At 44.0% G+C, this 19,990-nt stretch overlaps 1 protein-coding gene across 1 annotated transcript; it reads right to left on the bottom strand.

The window, feature by feature from the left end:
* Positions 1-17,785: 17,785 nt before the first annotated feature.
* On the bottom strand, positions 17,786-18,139 carry LOC100659586 (histone H2A-Bbd type 1). The gene has a single exon (XM_003422173.1). It carries the CDS (start codon positions 18,137-18,139, stop codon positions 17,786-17,788), a length of 354 nt encoding a protein of 117 aa, XP_003422221.1.
* Positions 18,140-19,990: the final 1,851 nt, after the last annotated feature.

Below are 19,990 nucleotides of genomic sequence, written 5' to 3'. Positions count from 1 at the left end.
CTCCAATCCCTAACTCCATCTTCACACCTAGCGACTTCTTTCAACAGATCGGATGCGGCCCGTCCACATTAAGGAGGGTAATCTTCTTGATCTAAAGCCAACTGATTGTAGATGCTAACCACATCAACAAATATCTTCACAGCAACAACTTTTTTAATTGAATAAGTGGGGACTAAGGAAACCCTATGAGTTGGAATCGACTCGATGACAATTTTTTTTTAATGGAAACCCTGGTGGTATAGTGGGTAAGAGCTACAGCTGTTAAGCAAAAGGTCAGCAGTTTGAATACACCAGGCGCTCCTTGGAAACTCTATGGGGCGGTTCTATTCTGTCCTACAGGATCACTCTGAGTCGGAATTTACTTGAGGGCAACAGGTTTGGTTTTTTAGGTTTTTTTTTTTTATAGCCTAGCCAAATTGACACGTACAGCTAACCACTGCAACTGGTGACATCTATTAAAACAGAATATAGTTTCACACACACTGCAGTGTTTAATGCTGGAGTGATTTAAAAGGAGGGTGAAGGTTGTGCCATTAACTTTAGAATTGGGGACCTTTTATTTAGCTGGATCAACAAGACCTCAGCATGTGTTTTAATGGCAAGTAATTTGGGCTTTCTACCTCTGCCTGAATTTACCAGGAATTGCACAAAGACTGCATTCTGTGCAATTGTGAATTGCTGGTTAAAAGACAACTTAATTGTTTCTCATTGCCTTGCACCCCTTCATAGCATGGAGAGGGTTCCACAAATCAAGAACCAAACCTGTTGCCAGTGAGTTGATTCTGACTCATAGGGACCTTATAGGACAGAGTAGAACTGCCCCATAGAGTTAGGACAGAGTAGAACGACCCCATACAGTTGCCAAGGAGCAGCTGGTGGATTCAAACTGCCAACTTTTTGGTTAGCAGCGGTAGCTCTTAACCACTGTGCCACCAGGGTGGAGTCATTCAAAATTCTATCCAAAATCGTAAACACATCAAAGAATTTACACTTAAACTGTAAGAATGGGTCACTTAGGTCCAAGGGGATAAGAAATAGTTTAAGTATAATCTAGGTTTAGGCAGGAGATAGTAAAAAAAAAAAAAAAATAGTAGGGGATGTTTAATGTCTGATTTAATAAACCAGAAAAATAATTTTAATACTAAATCACAAAAAAATCATAGCTCTGAAGAAGGCTGATTGGGTGAAATATTCAGTTTAGTTACTCAAAAGCAATGTAATCTAGTCATATTTGGCAGTCATTCATTAGGTAGATCAACCACTAGAGTCAGCTCATATCCCCAACATTTCCTTTGTTTTCACAGGAAAACTTTAGAAACCAGTGGACAATTAATATTCATTCTCCATTCAAAAGCCACACACCAGCAGGGGTTGCTGACTGGTGTTCTTGGGATTGATGTCCATGCCTCATCTCCAGGTCACTTCAAAGGTTAACAATACTATCTCATGCCCCAACTTTGTTGACTGAGGGTTTAGAGGATCATGTTGGGAAGGGATCTTCAACTAAATTCAAATATAGAGTATCACCTGCCCTGAGGCTGATGGGGTAACAAGGAGAAGAGAACAGAGGGATTGTGTAATGGATGGGATACAGCGTTGTGTTGGTGGTGAAGGGCTCTGATCATGGCCAAGGAGGGCAGAAACACCATAACAGGTGGAGTGAGTTGCAGGCATTTGTTGGGGTTTGCATCGCACTGCTGGTTGAGGGGGACAGAATACAAATTGGATCAATTACTAATAAGCAAAACAAAGCATGACATTTTAAAAAGCAGTAAAAGCAAACCATAGTACAATATTCACAGCATGAAGGCAGGAAGAAAACAGAGCAGAGAACTCACCTCTGTATAAAATCATGGCTTAAATATCCCCGCTCCATATCTTAGGTGTCAGTAGGCTACAACTACAAAACGAGGAAATCACGGGTTTTCTATGGTCTTTGATAGCTGCATCTCAGCAGGACTGATCCGATTGGAATCATAAAACAACGCCGAATCAAGTGATCACGGCTCGAAACATCCCAAGTTGCATCCTGAACAGTATGGTTTAATTTTCGTTTAGTTTGTTCCTGGAACTGGTATTCAAAAATTTTTGAACAGAAAAAACAATACTTCAAACACAATGTTTTTGCCTGGGGTAATGTCTCTCACTTCTGACCAAAGTGTCTCAGAAACAATTTTTTTTTTCTCAGTAACCAACCAGAAAAACCTTAAGAAACATTGCAGTAGGCACCCAAGGTGACAAGACAATAGTGTACATCACTAAAATTGTCACAGAACACAGGAAGAACTCCCTGGGGCTCTGAACGAAACACCTTCTTTTCTGGCTAATGAGTTCTGAGCAATGGCGGTTGGTCCTACAAACACTCTCTTTCATTATGAAAAAAGCAGTAAGAAATGAGAGCACAACATTTTTCGAAGCCTGTCCTAGGTTTATGCAAAATTTCCACAGCCCTCTTGTCCACAAAATACATTTAATTATTGTAAGGTCTTAAAAACTATACCTACTACTAGTTTATTATCTTCTATCAACTTTTCTTTGAGAAAATAGAGAGTTATGGGATGTGCAAAATAAAAACTATATTGGGGCAGGAGAAAGAGGCAAACATGTCACAGCGACTTTACAAACATTGTGCCTGATCCAATATTTATATGTTGAACTTTTTGGCTAAGATGTACTTCGCTTTTTGTTTAATCCCCACTTGAAAAGGGCATTTAAACATTTGGTCAGGAGGGTTTCACTCTAGCAAAGTGAAGAAAAAAGATTCAGATATTCTGGTAGGAATATTAGTTAGCAAGATGCCTGTGCTAAAAATAGAGCTGAAAGATGGCAGGAATAACCTTCTTTGTGCTGCCTCATCACCTGTCACTGGGCCCTATACCTGCTTTGTTGCTACTGGGGAGCAGGAAGGTAACACTCTTAATAAGGTGCCAAGGTGCCAAGCATGGGTCCACTGTGAGACTCAGCAGGGCAGGGAGACACTGGCAGGTGACAGGGCAGAGGTCTCATACTTTTAAGAAGTGTCACAACATCTGTTCAGCAAAATCTTAAATATCTTTCATTCCATTGAGACTTGTACTTTCTTCCCATAGCTCCCGACAGATAGCAAAATCATAACAGGGAAGGGCACATTTCTTCATCAATGTTTGTGAAGTAGCCTGGCTGTGCCTCGCCTGGACACACACACACAACTGCAGGGGCTGCTTCCAGGGATGGCTGTGGCTTAGGAATTCCTAGAGAGAGAGTAGTTGTTAATGTCCAGATGGTCACGGATCCCAAGTCTGAACTAAATTACTGTCAACCGCTTAACAAAATATCCTAGGAGATGGGGATGAGGGCTCATGGGCCTCAGAAATTGACTGGGATTCTGAGACCTGTCATCAAGGATGTTATTAAAAATATTTAGCAACAAATACTGTGCAAGCACTGACTGAACGATAGAGCTTGAGCAGGACCCTTTCAGGCCCCAGCCATGTGAGGCATTAACTCTTTAGTTGCTGGATTCTTGGGGGCCCAGGGGCCCTAGGGTAGGGGTCAGGGTGGCAGGGGCACTTCCAGACACTTAGGTAGCCTACAACAGCTTCAGTTTAGTAACTAGGGTGGTAAGCACCAGAGCGAACTAGCAATCCTGCATCGGTATTTCCCCTTGGTGCCCTAAACTCCAAGGCACCAGCAACTTAGAGAGCCTCGCTGGGTGCATTAGGGGAAAGTATTCTCTCTGCCAGGTGGGGTGATAGGCTGCTGGCTTCACTGTTAGAAGGAAAGGGCCCCAGCAGAAAGACTTTTTACAAATGGTAAAAGGAATCCCTCTGGGTAGATGAATTAGAAAAAGGTAGCTTCTCTAGGGTCGCTGTGAGTGAAAATCGACTTGAGGGCAACAGGTTTTGTTTTGTTTGTTTGTTTTGTTTTGTTTTCTCAGAGTGAAAAGGTATTGTCTTTAGGAGAATGAACTAGAAAAGCCACTCTTAACCCCCATAAAAACTATTTCTCCCTTGTAAGCAAAGGACTTAGAAAGCGGTGCCCCCTTTAGCAGTTGCAGCACCAGGGTTTGCAGGTTGCTGAGGAGAATATGGGCTAGAGTTCAGCCGTTCTCCTGCCCCAATGACAGGACACCTTTATGAAGTGGACGAACTGCACAGCTGTACAAGACTTTAGTTACATTGTCTAAGATTACTTCATTGTCTGCCAAACTCACTTCTCCTTTCTTCCTTGAGTACCATGCACCCACCCCAGTTAAGGATGTTTAAAAGCTTAGCATCTCTTCCCATTAAGACTGATTTGGCTTGTCTTTTTCAATTGATTTTACATGTTTTTTGTTGTTGGGTGCCGTTGAGTTGATTCTAACTCATAGGGACCCTATATGACAGAGTAGAACTGCCTTAGGGTTTCCTAGGCTGTCAGCTTTACAGAAGCAGGTGGCTGGATCTTTTCTTACTCGGAGTGGCTGGTGGATTTGAACCGCTGATCTTCCAGTTACCAGCCAAGCACTTTAACCATTGCACAACCAGGAATCCTTTGATTTAACATAGCACAGCTATATAGGGAGAGAGACAGCTGGCTAAATAAAATAGATGGCTCCATGATGAACACAACGTTTCATTTCAATGTCAGCCGCACAACCTTGAACGCAAGGAAGTCCCTCCACCCCCAGAGCAGAAGGGGAAGCAGCCAGGATGGTGTGTGCTCCAGCGGGTCGTTCTGCTAACATCCTTCAGCCCAGCTGCAGGGATCACTTCCAGGGGTGGGAGGATAATTCAGCATTCACAGGCCATTGCATTCCTGGCCGTGGCTGCAGACGCTGTCGGTAAGGTGCCGATTGTGGCAGGGGCTGGTTTGTGGCCCATGCCTTTCTTTGATAAAACTCAATCTGTCAAGGTTGCCAGATAATAGTAACTTCTAGCCATCATGCCCTGGGCTAGATTTGGGTCATTGGCTTTGTTTCCACGTTAGTCACCTAATATTCCAGAGTGTGACCTTATTGCATATTTAACCAAAGTTTATTTTTGGACGATGACAGTGTTGAAGATTTAGGACCTCTGCATTCAGAGTCTTTAGTGATATATGAAGAGATTAACTTATGACAAGCACTGTGCAGGACGTCAGGAGACTTGGTTTTCCTGTACTGTCTCAGTTGTGTCTGTAGTGTCGGGCAGGCCACCACACTGCCTGGAAAGCAGACCAGTCTCTTGCAGATGCAATGTTTTAGGACACTGTGACTGTAAATTACGTGATCTTAAAGTCAGGCTTGTAATTCTCCTGGGTGCTGTCCAACCACACCACGACGCTAACTGACTCAGGACAGAATTGCATTACCTGTAGCAAAGGTATCCTGGACTTCCCCCAAAGAGCATGGAGGCTGGAAGACTGAGTTCATCAGAGCAGTGTCTGTGTAGGTGTCTTCCCAGCAACTCCCTGCCCTGATGTGGCTGGGTGCCTGCTAATTGCCCCATCCACATACACCGCACAGTCACAGCACTGTGCTGATGGCATCCTTTGCCCTGTTCACATCCCTTGTTCAGTTAAACCATTGTACTGAAGATGCAAGGTTCCTACTGTTTGCATCCGTGAAATAGTCTTCCCAGTTACACCACTAGGTAAAAGATGTAAGGCTCTTCATATTTACCCCATTCACATTCCCCTGTCCAATTACAGTCATACACTGCATAATGTCTGTTTGGGCGATGTCCGACCACATATACGTCCTTGGTCCTACAAAGTTATAATAGAGTTCAGAAATCCCAACTGAAGACTGGGACATAGTGGACATAACCAGATATAGCAAACAGAACAGCTTCCCACACACAACATGTGTATCTCGTGTCTCTTGTATACAAAGTGATTTCGATGCCAGGTGTATAACAGTACAATACATACATAACCTATAATATATATGTGTCTTGATAGTCAAAATAAATGCTTATGTTACTGGCTTATGTGTGTACTGTACTGTACTTTCTATCATTATGTTGATATGATCTTTCCCTACTTACAAAGAAAAAGTTTACCAATAACGGTGTATGCTTCGACTCGTAGGTGGCTGCATGCAATCTCATTTATTCCAAGTCTCTTGAGTGTTGTAGTGTTATCTCTGTTTAATTTTCTTTCAAAAAATATTACTGTGAAGTGCATCATGGCTCCCAAACACAGAAAAACCAGTGCTAGTGATAACAGCAGCAAGAGGCAAAGGAGAAGTATCAACTTGGAATGAAACAAAAGGTTATTAAACAACACATAAGTGGAAAATCAGTGACTGCCATTGCAGTTTAGGTGTGTTCGCACAATGTCCAGATCTCGTAACGTCCTGTTTCACCGAACTTACCCTTGTTGTGGACGTTAAGTGATGCATGATTGTGTTCACCTGTACTGATGGGGTGAGGTTATTGCTCTTTGTGCCATTCATATCCCCTGTTCAGTTAACCTACTGCACTGTTGGCTTGATGCTTCTTCTCATTGCCGACTTCACATTCCATGTTCACTTACACCAAGTGATGAGGGGATTATCCACTTTGCCCCATTCACATACCCTGTCTGCAATACCATGGCACTGATGGTGTTAGAACGCTTTTGATTGTCCCTTTCACATCTCATGCCCAAGAACACCATTTCACTGATGGAGCAAGGCTTCTCCTCTTTGCCCTGTTCACTCCTTCAGCCCGATTACACTGCTACACTGATGATGTGGTAGTTCCCCTACTTGTCATGTTCACATCACTATCAGGTCACACCATCCCAGCGATGGGACAGGGTTCTTGCTCTTTGCGCCGTTTGAATAAATTACTTAATCACAGCCCTGCACTGATGGTGTGGGGATAATCCTCCTGATGCTGTTTGAATACCCTATTCAGTTACACCATTGAAATGATAAGATTGTCCCCTTTGCTCTGTTCACTCCCTCTGTCCACTTACACAACCGAACTCATAGTATGGAGGGTTTCCTTTCTGCCCTTCTCATCCACTTTCCTATTATACCATTGCAAAGATGCCAAGGGTTTCTTACTCGTTGCTCCACTCACACTTCATTACCAGTTATACAACTGCAGACAGTGAAGTTTCCTCCTCTTTGCCCTTTTCACATCCCCTCTCCGCTTACACAACTGTACAAATGATGTGGAGCTTCTCCTATTGGGCAGCTCATATTCCTTTCCAGTTACTGAGGATGCTCTTAATTGTTCTCTTTACATCCTATGCCCAGTTACACCTATACATTGATGCTTTCGGTTTCCTATTATTTGCTCAGTTTACTTTAATCATGCTGCACTGATGATGCGGGAGTCCTTTCTTTACCACATTCACATTGCTTGTCCGTTTATGCCACTGCACTGATGATGTGAGGGAACTCCTTTTTGCCCTGTTCACATCCACTGTCCAATAGCATGACTGCACTAACAGTGATGGGCTCCCAACCCTTGGTCCCATTCACATTCCCTGAACTATTATTCCACTGGGCTAATGGTGTGGGTTCCTTATTTTTGCTGTTCCTATTTCTTCAGTTTAATTCCCCTGTCCAGTTACTCTAAGGAGCCCTGGTGGTGCAATTGTTGAGCACTCTGCTGCTAACCAAAAGATTGGCAGTTTGAACCCATCAGCTGCTCCAAGGGAGAAAAGACCTGGCGATTTGCTCCTAGAAAGATTACAGCCTAAGAAACCCAATGGTTCAGTTCTACTCTGTCCTTTAGGGTCCCTATGAGTCGGAATTGACTTGAAGGCACACAACAACAACCAGTTACTCTACTGCACTGACAGTTGAAATCCTACTGTTTGGCCCTTTCAAATCCCCTGCCAAATTACAGCACTGCACTTACAGTTTGAGGCATCACCATTTTGCCCGCTTCATATCCCATGCCAAATTACACCACTTCACTGATGTTTCAGAATGACTCCTCTTTGTCTAATTCCTCTTCCTATACACCACTACACTGATGGTGAGGGGATTCGCCTGTTTGACACATTCGCATCCCTGGTGCAGTTACACCACTGCACTGATGTTGTGGGGCTCCACCTCTTGACCCCATTCTCAACACATTCCTATTTACACAACCCCAGTGATGCAGGGCACCTTACTTCTCCCTTGTTCAAATACTTCACAGTTAAATCACTTTACCTACAGTGCAGGGCTACTCCTATTTACCCTTTCACATTCCTTTCCAATTACTTGACTGCATTAATGGAGCTGTATCCCTCCTTCTTGCCTTTTTCACATGCCCTGCCCACCGACACCACTGTACTGATGATGCTGGGCTTTTTTTCGTTGCCATTATCACATTCCCTGCCCAATTTTACCACTGCAGAGTTCACGTGGGGCTACTCTATCTTTCTCCAATTATGTCTCCTGTTCATTTACGTAGCACATTAATAAGTTGGGGCTGCTACTCTTTGCATGTTCATTTCTTTCGTCCAAGTATGTCAGCATACTCTTTTTTTTTCTTCTTTTTTCTATTGTGCTTTAAGTAAAAGTTCACAAATCAAGTCAGTCTCTCATGCAAAAATTTATATACAACTTGCTATATACTGTAGGGTCACTATGAGTCAGAATCGACTCTATGGCAGTGGGCTTTGGGTTTTTATATACTCCTAGTTGCTCTCCCCCTAATGAGACAGCACACTCCTCTCCACCCTGTATTCCCGTATCCATTCAGCCAGCTTCTGCCCCCCTCTGCCCTCTCATTTCCTCTCAAGACAGGAGCTGCCCACAGAGTCTCATGTGTCTACTTGAGCCAAGAAGCTCACTCCTCACCAGTATCATTTTCTATCTTACAATCCAGTCTGATCCCTGTCTGAAGAGTTGGCTTTGGGAATGGTTCCAGTCTTGGGCTAACAGAAGGTCTAGGGACCATGACCCCTGGGGTCCTTCTAGTCTCAGTCAGATCATTAAGTCTGGTCTTTTATGAGAATTTGGGATATGCGTCCCACTCCTTTTCTGCTCCTCAGGGGTTCTCTGTTATGTTCCCTGTCAGGGCAGTCATGGTTTGTAGCCAGGCACCATCTAGTTCTTCTGGTCTCAGGCTGTGGGACTTTGTCAAATATCAGTTGCTTATGTCTGGATTCTCAATTCTGTTCCACTGGTCTATGTATCTGTTGTTGTACCAGTACCAGGCTGTTTTGATTACTGTGGTGGTATAATAGGTTCTAAAAATCAGGTAGTGTGAGGCCTCCGACTTTGTTCTTCTTTTCCAGTAATGCTTTACTCATCTGTGGCCTCTTTCCCTTCCATATGAAGTTGGTGATTTGTTTTTCCAACTCATTAAAAAATATTGTTGGAATTTGGATCAGAATTGCATTGTATCTAAAGATTGCTTTTGGTAGAATAGACATTTTTACGATGTTGAGTCTTCCTATCCATGAGCAAGGTATGTTTTTTCACTTATGTAGGACTCTTTTGGTTTCTTGCAGTAGTGTCTTGTAGTTTTCTTTGTATAGTTCTTTTACCTCTGGTTAGATTTATTCCTAAGTATTTCATCTTCCTGGGGGCTACTGTAAATGGTATTGATTTGGTGATTTCGTCTTCGATGTTCTGTTCATTTGTGTAGAGGAATCCGACTGATTTTTGTATGTTTATCTTGTATCCTGGTTCTTTGCTGAAATCTTCTATTAGTTCCAGTAGTTTTCTTGAGGATTCTTTAGGGTTTTCTGTGTATAAGATCATGTCATCTGCAAACAGAGATACTTTTTTTTTCTTCCTTACCAGTCTGGATACGCTTTATTTCTTTATCTAGCCTAATTGCTCTAGCTAGGACCTCCAGCACAACGTTGAATAAGAGTGGTGATAAAGGGCATCCTTGTCTGGTTCCTGATCTCAAGGGGAATGGTTTCAGACTCTCTCCATTTAGGATGATGTGGGCTGTTGGCTTTGTATAAATGCTGTTTATTATGTTGAGGAATTTTCCTTCTATTACTATTTTGCTGAGAGTTTTTTTTTAACATGAATGGGTGTTGAACTTTGTCAAATGCCTTTTCTGCATCAATTGATAAAATCATGTGACTCTTGTCTTTTGTTTTATTTATGTGATGGATTACATTGATTGTTTTTCTGATGTTGAACCATCCCTGCATCAGGTATGTCAGGGTTCTCTTAGAGAAGGGCTCCTTCTCTTCACAAGGGTCAGTCTACTGACAACTTACATCCTTGCACTTAAGGTGTAGGTTTGCCCATCTTTGTTCTAGTCGTGTCCCTTGTCCACTTACACCATTACATGGATACTACAGAGTTACTCCTCTTTGTCTGTTTATATCCCCAAGCACATTATACCTCTCTACTGATGGCTCAGGAGTCCTTCTCCTTGCTATAGTCACTTCCCTAAACAATTAAACTAGTGCGCTTATGCTGTGGGGCTCCTACTCTTTACACTATTCTCTTCTTCCCAGTTACACTGCTGCTCTGATGAGTTGGGACTTCATCCCTTTATCCCCAAACACAAACTTTGTCCATTTACTCCACTGTACCATTGCTGCTTCTCTTCTTCTTGTCCACATCCCCTGGCCAGGGGCTCATCCTCTTTTCCTTGTTCATATTCTCTTAATCCACTGAACTGATGGTATGAGATTCCTCCTCTTTCTATGCTCACATCCCCTGTCCAGTTCCATCACTGTGCTGCACTCACATTTGCCGTTCACATTCCCTGCCCAGTTACACCAGTGCACTGATAATGAGGGACTCCTCTTCATTTTTACATGCAATGCCCAGTTATGCTACAGTGTTCATGGTGTCAGGTTCTTTATTTTTTCTCTGCTCACATCCCCTGTCTAGTTATACAGCTGTGTTGGTGGTGTGGGTCTCCTCCTGATGGTCCCAGTCACATCTGCTTCCTGGCTTCACCAATGAATTAACGGTGTGAATTATCTGGGCTTTCCCAAATAAAGCAGGAGTAAAGGTTATTGAGGGAGAGCTGTAGAGAGTGCTTTCCTAGAAATCCAGGTCATAACACCTCCATATTGAAGAGTTCAACTTCTTTCTCCCAGAGGAGAATATTGAACACTTCCTACTTCAAGGCTCTTTCTCAGGGTTCAGGCGAAGGAAGAGCCTTAACAGCAGCAGGGGGAGCCCGAGCTCCCTGCACCCCACCCCCGACTCACAGGCCATGGGACCTGGGAGAGGGGTGACCATCTCTGGGCTGCAGTGGCCTCAACTCTAAAATGGAGACATAAAAAATCCCTTCCCCAGTATTCCATTTACCCATTTTCAGTAGAGATCTATCCTTAGGAAAATGTCATAGTCTAGGAATTTTACTCCTTAAACAGACCTTTCAGATAACTTCAAACTAGTCATTGTACAGTCCTGAGAGCTGATGTGCCCCCAAGTAAATTACACTCACAGGAGACAAGAGCTGGTTTTTCGCCCTCTCCTTTTACTATTTTGCCCCATCGTGTCACGAATTTCTCTTCCACGGAAGAGTTGATAAATTCCTTTCCTCCTACATTTCAGAACCCAAATGTCTCAAAACTGTGATGTCTAACCTGCTTCCCTCTTGCTAATTTTTTGCCTTTAGTAGCATTTGCAGAGTCCCTGGATGGTGCAAATGGTTAACACGCTTAGATGCTAACCAAAAGGTTGGAGGTTCAGAAGAAAGGCCTAGTGATCTACTTCTGAAAGTTCAGTCACTGAAAGCCTTATGAAGCCCAGTTCTGTCCTGACACTCAAGAAGTTGCCATTAAGTTGGACTTGGCTCCAAGATGACAACTGGTGGTTAGCAGCACTTGTTTTATTTATTTGTTTTTGAGTAAATAACACCCTTTCACTATTTCCATTTAAAATATCACTTATTACAATATGTATCCATAGGTTTTCTTGCTTGACCCCTGACTCACCTACAAGCTTCTTGAGAACATGAATTTTGTCTAATTTGAGTGTCTATCCCTAGCACAATAGAAGGCACTCAACAAATGTTTGCTGAACAAATGCATAGATATTAAAGTGGCTTTGTCCTTTCTAATTGCCTATGCCCTTAACAGCTGCTTCCTGCTGCATTCCACTCAAGGAATGGTTTCATGTTAGTGGGCCAAGAGGCGTCTCTTCCAGGGCATCTGAGAACAATTATTCTTTTGCATATGGGTGCCAGTGGAGGCTCCGGCTTCGTGAAGGCATATTGGATCTTTGACCATTCATTTTTGTGCAGGGGTGTCCTCAGAGAGCACTGCTGTACAATAGCACAGAGCTGAACATGTTGATTGTGTAACTGAGCTCTGGCTGTCGAGTTCTGGCTGGCAATCTTTCTCAGAGGAGCTGTGCGCTTAGAGTCAAACACAACCTGGAAACAAGCCTAAAAGCAGAAGCCTTCATCCACAGCAAGGGCAGCTTTGGAGGCACTGTCAGGTATCAGCAGCATCATTTTGCTCTGCCCACACAGTGACTGGGACCAGCCTCTTGGGTTTTATGAAGCCATTTGTATTAGTAGGATATAACTTGAACTTTGGTTGCAAATGACAGAAACCCAAATGACAAGTGGTGGAAATAAGGGGGTAAAGTGGTTATGTTGTTGTCAGTTGCCATCAAGTCAATTCCAACTCATGGGGATCCCATATGTGCAGAGGAGAACTGTTCTTCTATAGGGTTTCAAGGCTGTGACCAGGCTTGTCTTCTGATGCACCTCTGGGTGGCCTCAAACCAACCTCTCGGCTAGTAGTCAAGTGCTGAATGGCTTGTACCACCCAGGGACTCTGCAAGGGTGGTTTAAAAGTACATCTAACTGAAAAGACCTGGGGTGTTATTGGTTTCAGCAGCAGAGGGATCTAGTTGCTCAGACAATGTTCTTAGGAATCTTCTCTCTTCATAACTCAACTGGATCTCTTCTAGGTTGGCTTCACTCTCAGGCAGGCTTTCACAAAACAAGCCACAAGCAACTCCAGACTTATGTCCCATCCATTTAGCACTCTATGAGTCAGAATTGACTCGACAGCAACTTGAAGTTAATCCAAGGATGGGGCAGTCACATGTTAAAAGCAGAAAGACAGGCTCTAAGGCAATTTTGAGAGAGCACTGATTTTCTTGAGACTTTAGTGCCAGGAATCAGAGGAAGGCTTTTGAGACTGAGGCAACTCGGCTTCTGGTGCTGTCTCTTCAGCTTCTGCTTCCTGGTTTCTTGGCCTCTCGGCTCCTCTGGCTTCACACCTGCATCTGCCCTGCTGGGGCAAGCATCCCAAGGCTCAGTAGCCCACCGATAAGTGCCCAGGGGCACTCCACTCCACCAGGAAGCCTCCTGCACACAGGCACTCAGCTCTCTTGCTCTATGGGTCAGCTCCAGCACTGTCTGGCGCTGGTCTGCCGATTCTGCTGCTGCTTGTTCTCTGCCGCCGTCGCTTCTCTGCCACTGAAGGCTCTCTGCTGCTGCTAGCCCTCTGTCTCTGCTGTTTCTCTATCCATTCATGGTTTCAAAACCGCTTCCATATTTTAGCTACCTGTTAGAGCAGCTACCCAGTCTCTCAGTACCAAAATCTGTCTTAGGACATCTAGTACTGCTATAACAGAAATACCACAGGTGGGTGGCTTTAACAAAGAGAAATTTACTCTCTCACAGTCTAGCAGGTTACAAGTCCAAATTCAGGGCATCAGCTCCAGGGGAAGGCTTTCTCTCTCTGTTGGCTCTGGAGGAAGGTCCTTGGCCTCAATCTTCCCCTGGTCGAGGAGCTTCTCAGGCTCAGGGACCCCGTGTCCAAAGGACGTGCTCTGCTCCTGGTGCTGTTTTCTTGGTGGTATGAGGGCCCCCCTAGAAGCATTTGTTTTAATAGAGGAAGTTAAGAGATGATTTCCCCAGCATCCTTCAAAACTTCTAAATATAAGAAAGACCAAGCTTTCAATTTCATGGAGAATCTGTGGGAGAAACAACGAAACAATACCAAATGCTGGCCCTTTCACTGCCTTTTCTTAGATTCAAAATTACACTCCTAAAAGAACAAAATAAAATAAAACAAACACACTAACCCAGTGCTACTCAAACTATAGTTCCTGGACTGGTGCTGGTCCATGAACTGGTTGTTACTGGTCAGTGACAAGATAAGTACAAAACCTGAAAGTCAGCTAAAAAAAAAAAAAAAAGCACTTTGTAGCAATCAGGCTTTGCCTCAGCATTTAAGTGAGCGGATTCATATCATCAAACAGGGTAAATGCCAGTTCCGGTGTTGTTGAACTTGAGTGATGAATCAAATGTGACCTACATACTAGTCATGTGCAGTAGGAACACATGCCAGCTCACAATTAAATGCAACAGCAATAGGAAAACAAAAACAACAAACAAATGAACAGAAATGCTGATCCTACACCCGTTTGGGGAACACTACACCATACTACTTCGTTAGATGAGACTGAACCTTCTGAACGCTGTGGTTTTGGAATTAATTTACAGTGGAAGTAACAAATTCAAGTATCTTTTTTATAGTAGTAGCCAGGCAAGTAGTACAAATGAATGAAGGCAGTGAGGACTGTGGCAAACCAGAAAGGCCCAGCCTTAATGGGACAGCATATAGTCATCTCAAACTGTCTCTAACCATGAATATGCCCAGACATTTTGATTTCTCAAGAAAAGCTAGAAATCCAAATCAAGTAAAAAGCTCTCGATTTTTATATGTTGGCAGATAATAAATTTTCTTCTTAAATGTCTGTGTAGAACTAACGAACCCATCTAATGTGCAAATTAGGTCTGTGTGCTGCCACTTTCTAATTTAAGCTTTAGGAAATAGTGTATCTGATGTTCATAGAAGGACCTCTCTTTCTCGAACCAGATTTTGGGGGCTCCAAGGCTCTTCCTAAAGTGTTAGGCTGTCTCCTTCTGCCTGTATCCTGCAGGATCTGTCAGATAGAGGGACCAGGGCAGCTGGGGCCTTCAGAAGGTCTCCACTCCCAAAGGATGCTGTAGAGGCCACTGTGGTTCCCAGACCTTATTTTCATGACAACGCCAAGGTGACTTTACCCTCCAAGTGCCCCAGAGGCCCCACTCCTATTCTCATGTCTTCTCACAGGTGGTGATTTGTGCTGTGCTGACCCAGGTCTGACTGACCTGCCCTGACTGCTGTTGCTCACAGACCTGGCCTGGCAGCCACACCCTCCCCAGCCTCTGTCCACACTCACTCGGGAGCCAGCGTCCCTTTCCCCACAGGGCCCTGGCCGCCAGCGGTGTCCTCTCCATGGGGCCCACGCTACAGCAAATCCTTCCTCGCCGTCTCCCCTCCCACCTTTCAGAAATGCACAAAGAGCCTAAACCGAAGTTGCCGAGCTGGCCCATGGGCAGCGACTCTCACTGTGTCTCCCTTCCTCCCCTGAGTGCAGGATTCCTGTGCACATGTACGAGGGGATTCGGGAGGGTGCAGAATGTAGACTGATGCCATGCTTGTCATGGGCACCATGTTTCCTGTGAAACCCACAAGCACAGCTAAAGCACAAGTCCTAAAGGGGGTGGCAGTATGGCTGTGCCCAATCTCCCACGCCCAAGTAAGCCTGCAGAGGGCTTGTCAACACGGGCTCCTGAACAGTCACTCTCCAAGCTTCACCTCAGAGAAGAAACAGGGTCTGACAGAGCCTAGAAAGCCTGCTCCTTACAAAAGTCATAGAAACCATTCCCTGCGGGCCGCTGCATGGACTGCGAGGGCTGAAGACCTGACCACACAGCCTCGCTGCCTCTGAAACGGTTCACAACCTGCTTTCACTTCTCAGGCCATATCCTGGAGACTATGTTTTGTCTACAACAAGCCACAGCCATTAGCCAACATAAACAGTTCTACAAACATTAGACAGCTATTTAAGCAACATGTTGCAGTCTCAGTATAATGATTAATTCCCTGGCATTACCCACCCTAGAGGCATTCTCTGTAGGCTGAAGGACACAGAAATATGAGAAACTGATGCCCTAAACACAAAAACAGTTCTTTTCTGGGATGGGGTGGTGATGTTGATACTATTATGTTACCAGCTGAAGGTGAATCTCCACCTGTGGTTGTTGGGGAGAAGACCACTTGCCAACCCAAACGAACAGAAGAAAAGAGTTGAGCTTGGCTATTGCTAGGCATGCTTCAAGGCTCTATAATGAGCCACAAATTTGTGGGGTGAATATTACACAATGACACCATTTCTTCCCTTCTCAGGACACTCCAGTGAAGTAGGCAAAGGCCCAGCTGGGTCCTTCTGCTCTGACAGAGGTGGAAGGAGGCAGAACCAGGGAGAGTCACCAGGCTGTGGGGAGCAGACAAGCCCAGGGTGGGGCTGTCTGGCCCATGATCTAACTCTGTCTTCTCCCTCAGTACGGCTCTCTCCTGCCTCTCCACAAGGTTCCGCAGGGGTGGTTTTCCCAGACATGGACCAGGCATCCAGCAATCACATGAGAACCAGGCCCAGCTCACCTTGGAGAGCACGCCTAAGCATCTGATGTAGTTGGAAGAAATGCAGCTGCTTATTGAGAGCGTACCGTGTGCCAGGCACGGTGCTAAACCCCAGTTTACAGGCACAAGGTGCTTAATGCTAACAAAAACCCAAAGATGTGGGAACTCTTATTATCCCCATTTTACGAGGAAACTCTTGCTCAGAGTGAATAAATGAATGCCCAAGATCACTTGTCCAGCGAGTGGGGGACTGAGATCCCTAACCCAGGCCATGTGATCCCATTGTTCAAGCCAGCTGGGCAGCCTCTGACCAGCCCTCCATGAAAAGGCAGGAGGCAGGAGAGAGAGTGGCCCTTGAGCATGTGATGAACAGGTGAAAACCTCGATGCTGACACTCACAGGGGAGGGGTCAGATTGCTACAACACTTGATGTGACACTTTTTTTTAACATAGTGAAGGGGAGTTTGTCTAAGAATTGTACGTGCTTTGAGTCAATCAATTGGAACAGAATTTATACACAGTACACTTTTACCTCTTCAAGCATGTATTCAGCCACTGAATATATGATCGTTAGACATATTAGGTATTTCATCTGAGAATGAGATTGATAATTGTGTTCACAATGAAATATATTTATAACTAAAATCAGTGATATTTAAGAACCATTGGTAACTGCCTGAATTGCACATCTCAGGTCAGATTATACATAATATTACTATTTAATTTACCAGTGTCCACAAAAGAGGACAGAACAATATATTCCATAGGAATACTCTCATTTAATAATAATAATAATAGCTAATAATCCCTCCCTCAAGTCCTTTTTTGGAATGAGGCAGGGTATAAATAAATAGTGAAATCAACATGTATATTTCTTCATTGTTTCCCACTCACTCTTCAGTCTTCATGTAAAAGCTTCATTAAGTTCATGCCAACCACTATGCCACCCTTTCCACTCCTACCTGCCTTGTCATCACTTTCTGATCCTTCCTTCTGATCCACTTTCTGAAGCCTTCCAAACCTCAGCCAAGGTCTTCAGCTCCACCCCAATTCCTACCATCACTCTGGGCAGTTCATCATTCCAAGGAGGTCTCCAGCCAACATTCCGGCTTCACATGTCCTCGATCTCCTCAAAGCCAAGGAGGAAGTCTCCTCTACCCCCCACCTCAGCCACCTCAGCCCACCCAGGACCTCTCCTGGCACTGTCACCATCAGAAACTGCCCCTCTCTTAAGTGACTGATTCAAACCACCCACACTGACCACCACCTTCTATCCCCTCGACTATCAATGGGTATCGCCTCTTGGATGTCTCACAGACACCTCCAGCTCAAAATGACAGAACGTGAGAGGAGTCAGAAGTTCATAGATGTAACCCTTTAATAGCATTTGCTGATGATACCGACATGGGGCACCTTGAGCTGTGAGTGGTTTGAAGGCTGCCGGATGAGGCTGTGAGGACTCCCACCAGACTCTGGGATGCAGACATCATCAATTCTTCTTTGACTGGGGCATCTTGTCAACCTCATCGTTGGCATCAGCATGAAAGAGAAGGCTGAGCTGCGGGTCGCTGTCCACTGCCCTCTCCACATGTTCTGGGGTGATGCGTATCCTGCCATGGTTGTAGGCCTCAATGCCTGCCAGCTCCAGGATGTTGGCTGTCACGTACTCGAGAATTCCAGCGAGAAAAATAGGTGTGGACAAACTCAGGCACTGGGCATAGTTCCCTTCCCGCAGGAGACAGTCCACCCGGCTCACAGGAAACTGCAGTTCTGCCCTTGCGGAGCGGGTGAGAGGTGACCTCCTATACCTACAGGAGCTGTGACAGCTTCTTTTTCCACTCATGGTGTTTGCTGGATTTAGCTCTGATCAGTCCAGCTTGACTGTCCTGCTGGCTAGGGCCTATCAAGACGCCAGTGCTTATTTCTGCCTTTGTGACACCTAGGCTTTGTGATGCCATTGGTGTCCTCCGGTCCTCATCAGGCCTAAACCTAGAAATGTCCCTGGTAAGAACCTGGCCATCCTGATGACTGGACCTTCTTTTGTAAGAACTCTAACTTTCTACTTGACTTTAACATTGTAGAAAAAAAAAAATGTGTGTGTTTCAATGGGAACTTTGCCCTTTCTAGCCTTGATGCTAGCCTTGCATTGTAAGGTCGTTCACAAGACTTTGTAAGTTGTAGTTCACTGATGTTGTTAGGTGCTGTTGAGTTGGTTCCAACTCATAACGACCCCATGTACAAGGGAATGAAACACTGCCCGGTCCTGCACCTTCCGCACAATCATTATTATGCTTGAGCCCATTGTTGCAGCCACCATGTCAATCCACCTCATAGAAGTTCTTCCTCTTTTTCACTGACCCTGTACTTTACCAAGCATGATGTCCTTCTCCAGGGACCGATCCCTCCTGACAACATGTCCAAAGTACATAAGATGCAGTCTTGCCATCCTTGCTTCTAAGGAGCATTCTTGTTGTACTTCTTCCAAGATAGATTTGTTTGTTCTTTTAGCAGTTCTTGGTATATTTAATACATATTTATTTCAATATTCCTGATCAATATGCCTGCATCTAATCTTTGGATTCTCTCTTGAACTGGTTATAATATTTGCTGATTCCCTCATGAGTTAAATAGAATCGTTTAACACTTGTTAATTTCATATCTGTATGAGCATCATGAATTTACCCTGATTGAAAAATACCTTTTCATCATTTTGTAGGTCATACCAAGAGGCCCAGGCATTCAATTAGCAGAGCCAGATAAACTTCGATGACAGAGAAGTGCAACACATGCATGTTTAAAGCCCAGGTATGTCTTTAATTAACTCTCTTACATAAATACAAAGCCCCGATCGCACTTTGTTGACTCTCTGCTTTTCTAATTTTGGTTTTCCTCTCTACTAATTTAGTGTTTCTGCCTTGTTTTTCATTCATTTACATCCGATAAGTTGACAGCAATGGTTGGGATTTTTTTGTTGCTGTTGTTATTAGGGAAAAATACGCATAACATAGAATTAATCATTTTAGTCATTTTGACGTACACAATTCAGTGGGTTTTTTTTTTTTTAGTATATTCACAATGTTGTGCAATTATCTCACTATCAAATACCAGAATATTTTCATCACTCCAAAAAGAAACTCCACTCCCCGCCTTCCCCTTTTCCACTAAAAAAAAAAAAAAAAAATAGACCCTGGTAAACATTAATCTACTTCCTTTCTCTGTGGATTTCCCTATTCTGGACAGTTTCTCTAAATGAAATCATACAATATGTGGCCTTTCGTCTGGCTTATTTCGCTTAGCACAATGTTTTCAAGGTTCATCCATGTTGTAGCATGCATCAGGACTTCATTAATTTTATGGTTGTATAATATTCCAATGTACGGGTATGCCACATTTTGTTTATCCATTCATCAGTTGATGGATATTTGTGTTATTTCCACTGTTAAGCTGTTATAGACAACACTGCTTCAGAGTGGTGAAAGAGTTCTTGTGTAAACCTATGTTTTCAGTTTTCTTGGGTATATACCTATGAGTGGAATTGCTGGGTCATGTGGTAGGGATTTGGTTTTAGGGTCTGACTATTTGAAGATCTCTCCAGATGGATTTAATGGTTTACAGAGATCTAGTCTCGGCTGAGTGGGAGACAACAGGGAATCTGGTTTGTTAGTTTTTTTTGTTTATCTCTTTTTGAGCTCAA

The sequence above is a fragment of the Loxodonta africana genome, chromosome X, assembly GCF_030014295.1.
Source record: "Loxodonta africana isolate mLoxAfr1 chromosome X, mLoxAfr1.hap2, whole genome shotgun sequence".
NCBI classification, from domain to species: Eukaryota; Metazoa; Chordata; class Mammalia; order Proboscidea; family Elephantidae; genus Loxodonta; species Loxodonta africana.
The sequence above is the reverse complement of the archived record's forward strand: the minus strand, read 5'-3'. Positions and strand labels throughout refer to the sequence as shown.

What these genes read in the sequence shown, in the direction of transcription:
- LOC100659586 (XM_003422173.1), bottom strand. Translation starts at nt 18,139, where the DNA reads ATGAGTGGAAAAAGAAGCTGTCACAGCTCCTGTAGGTATAGGAGGTCA.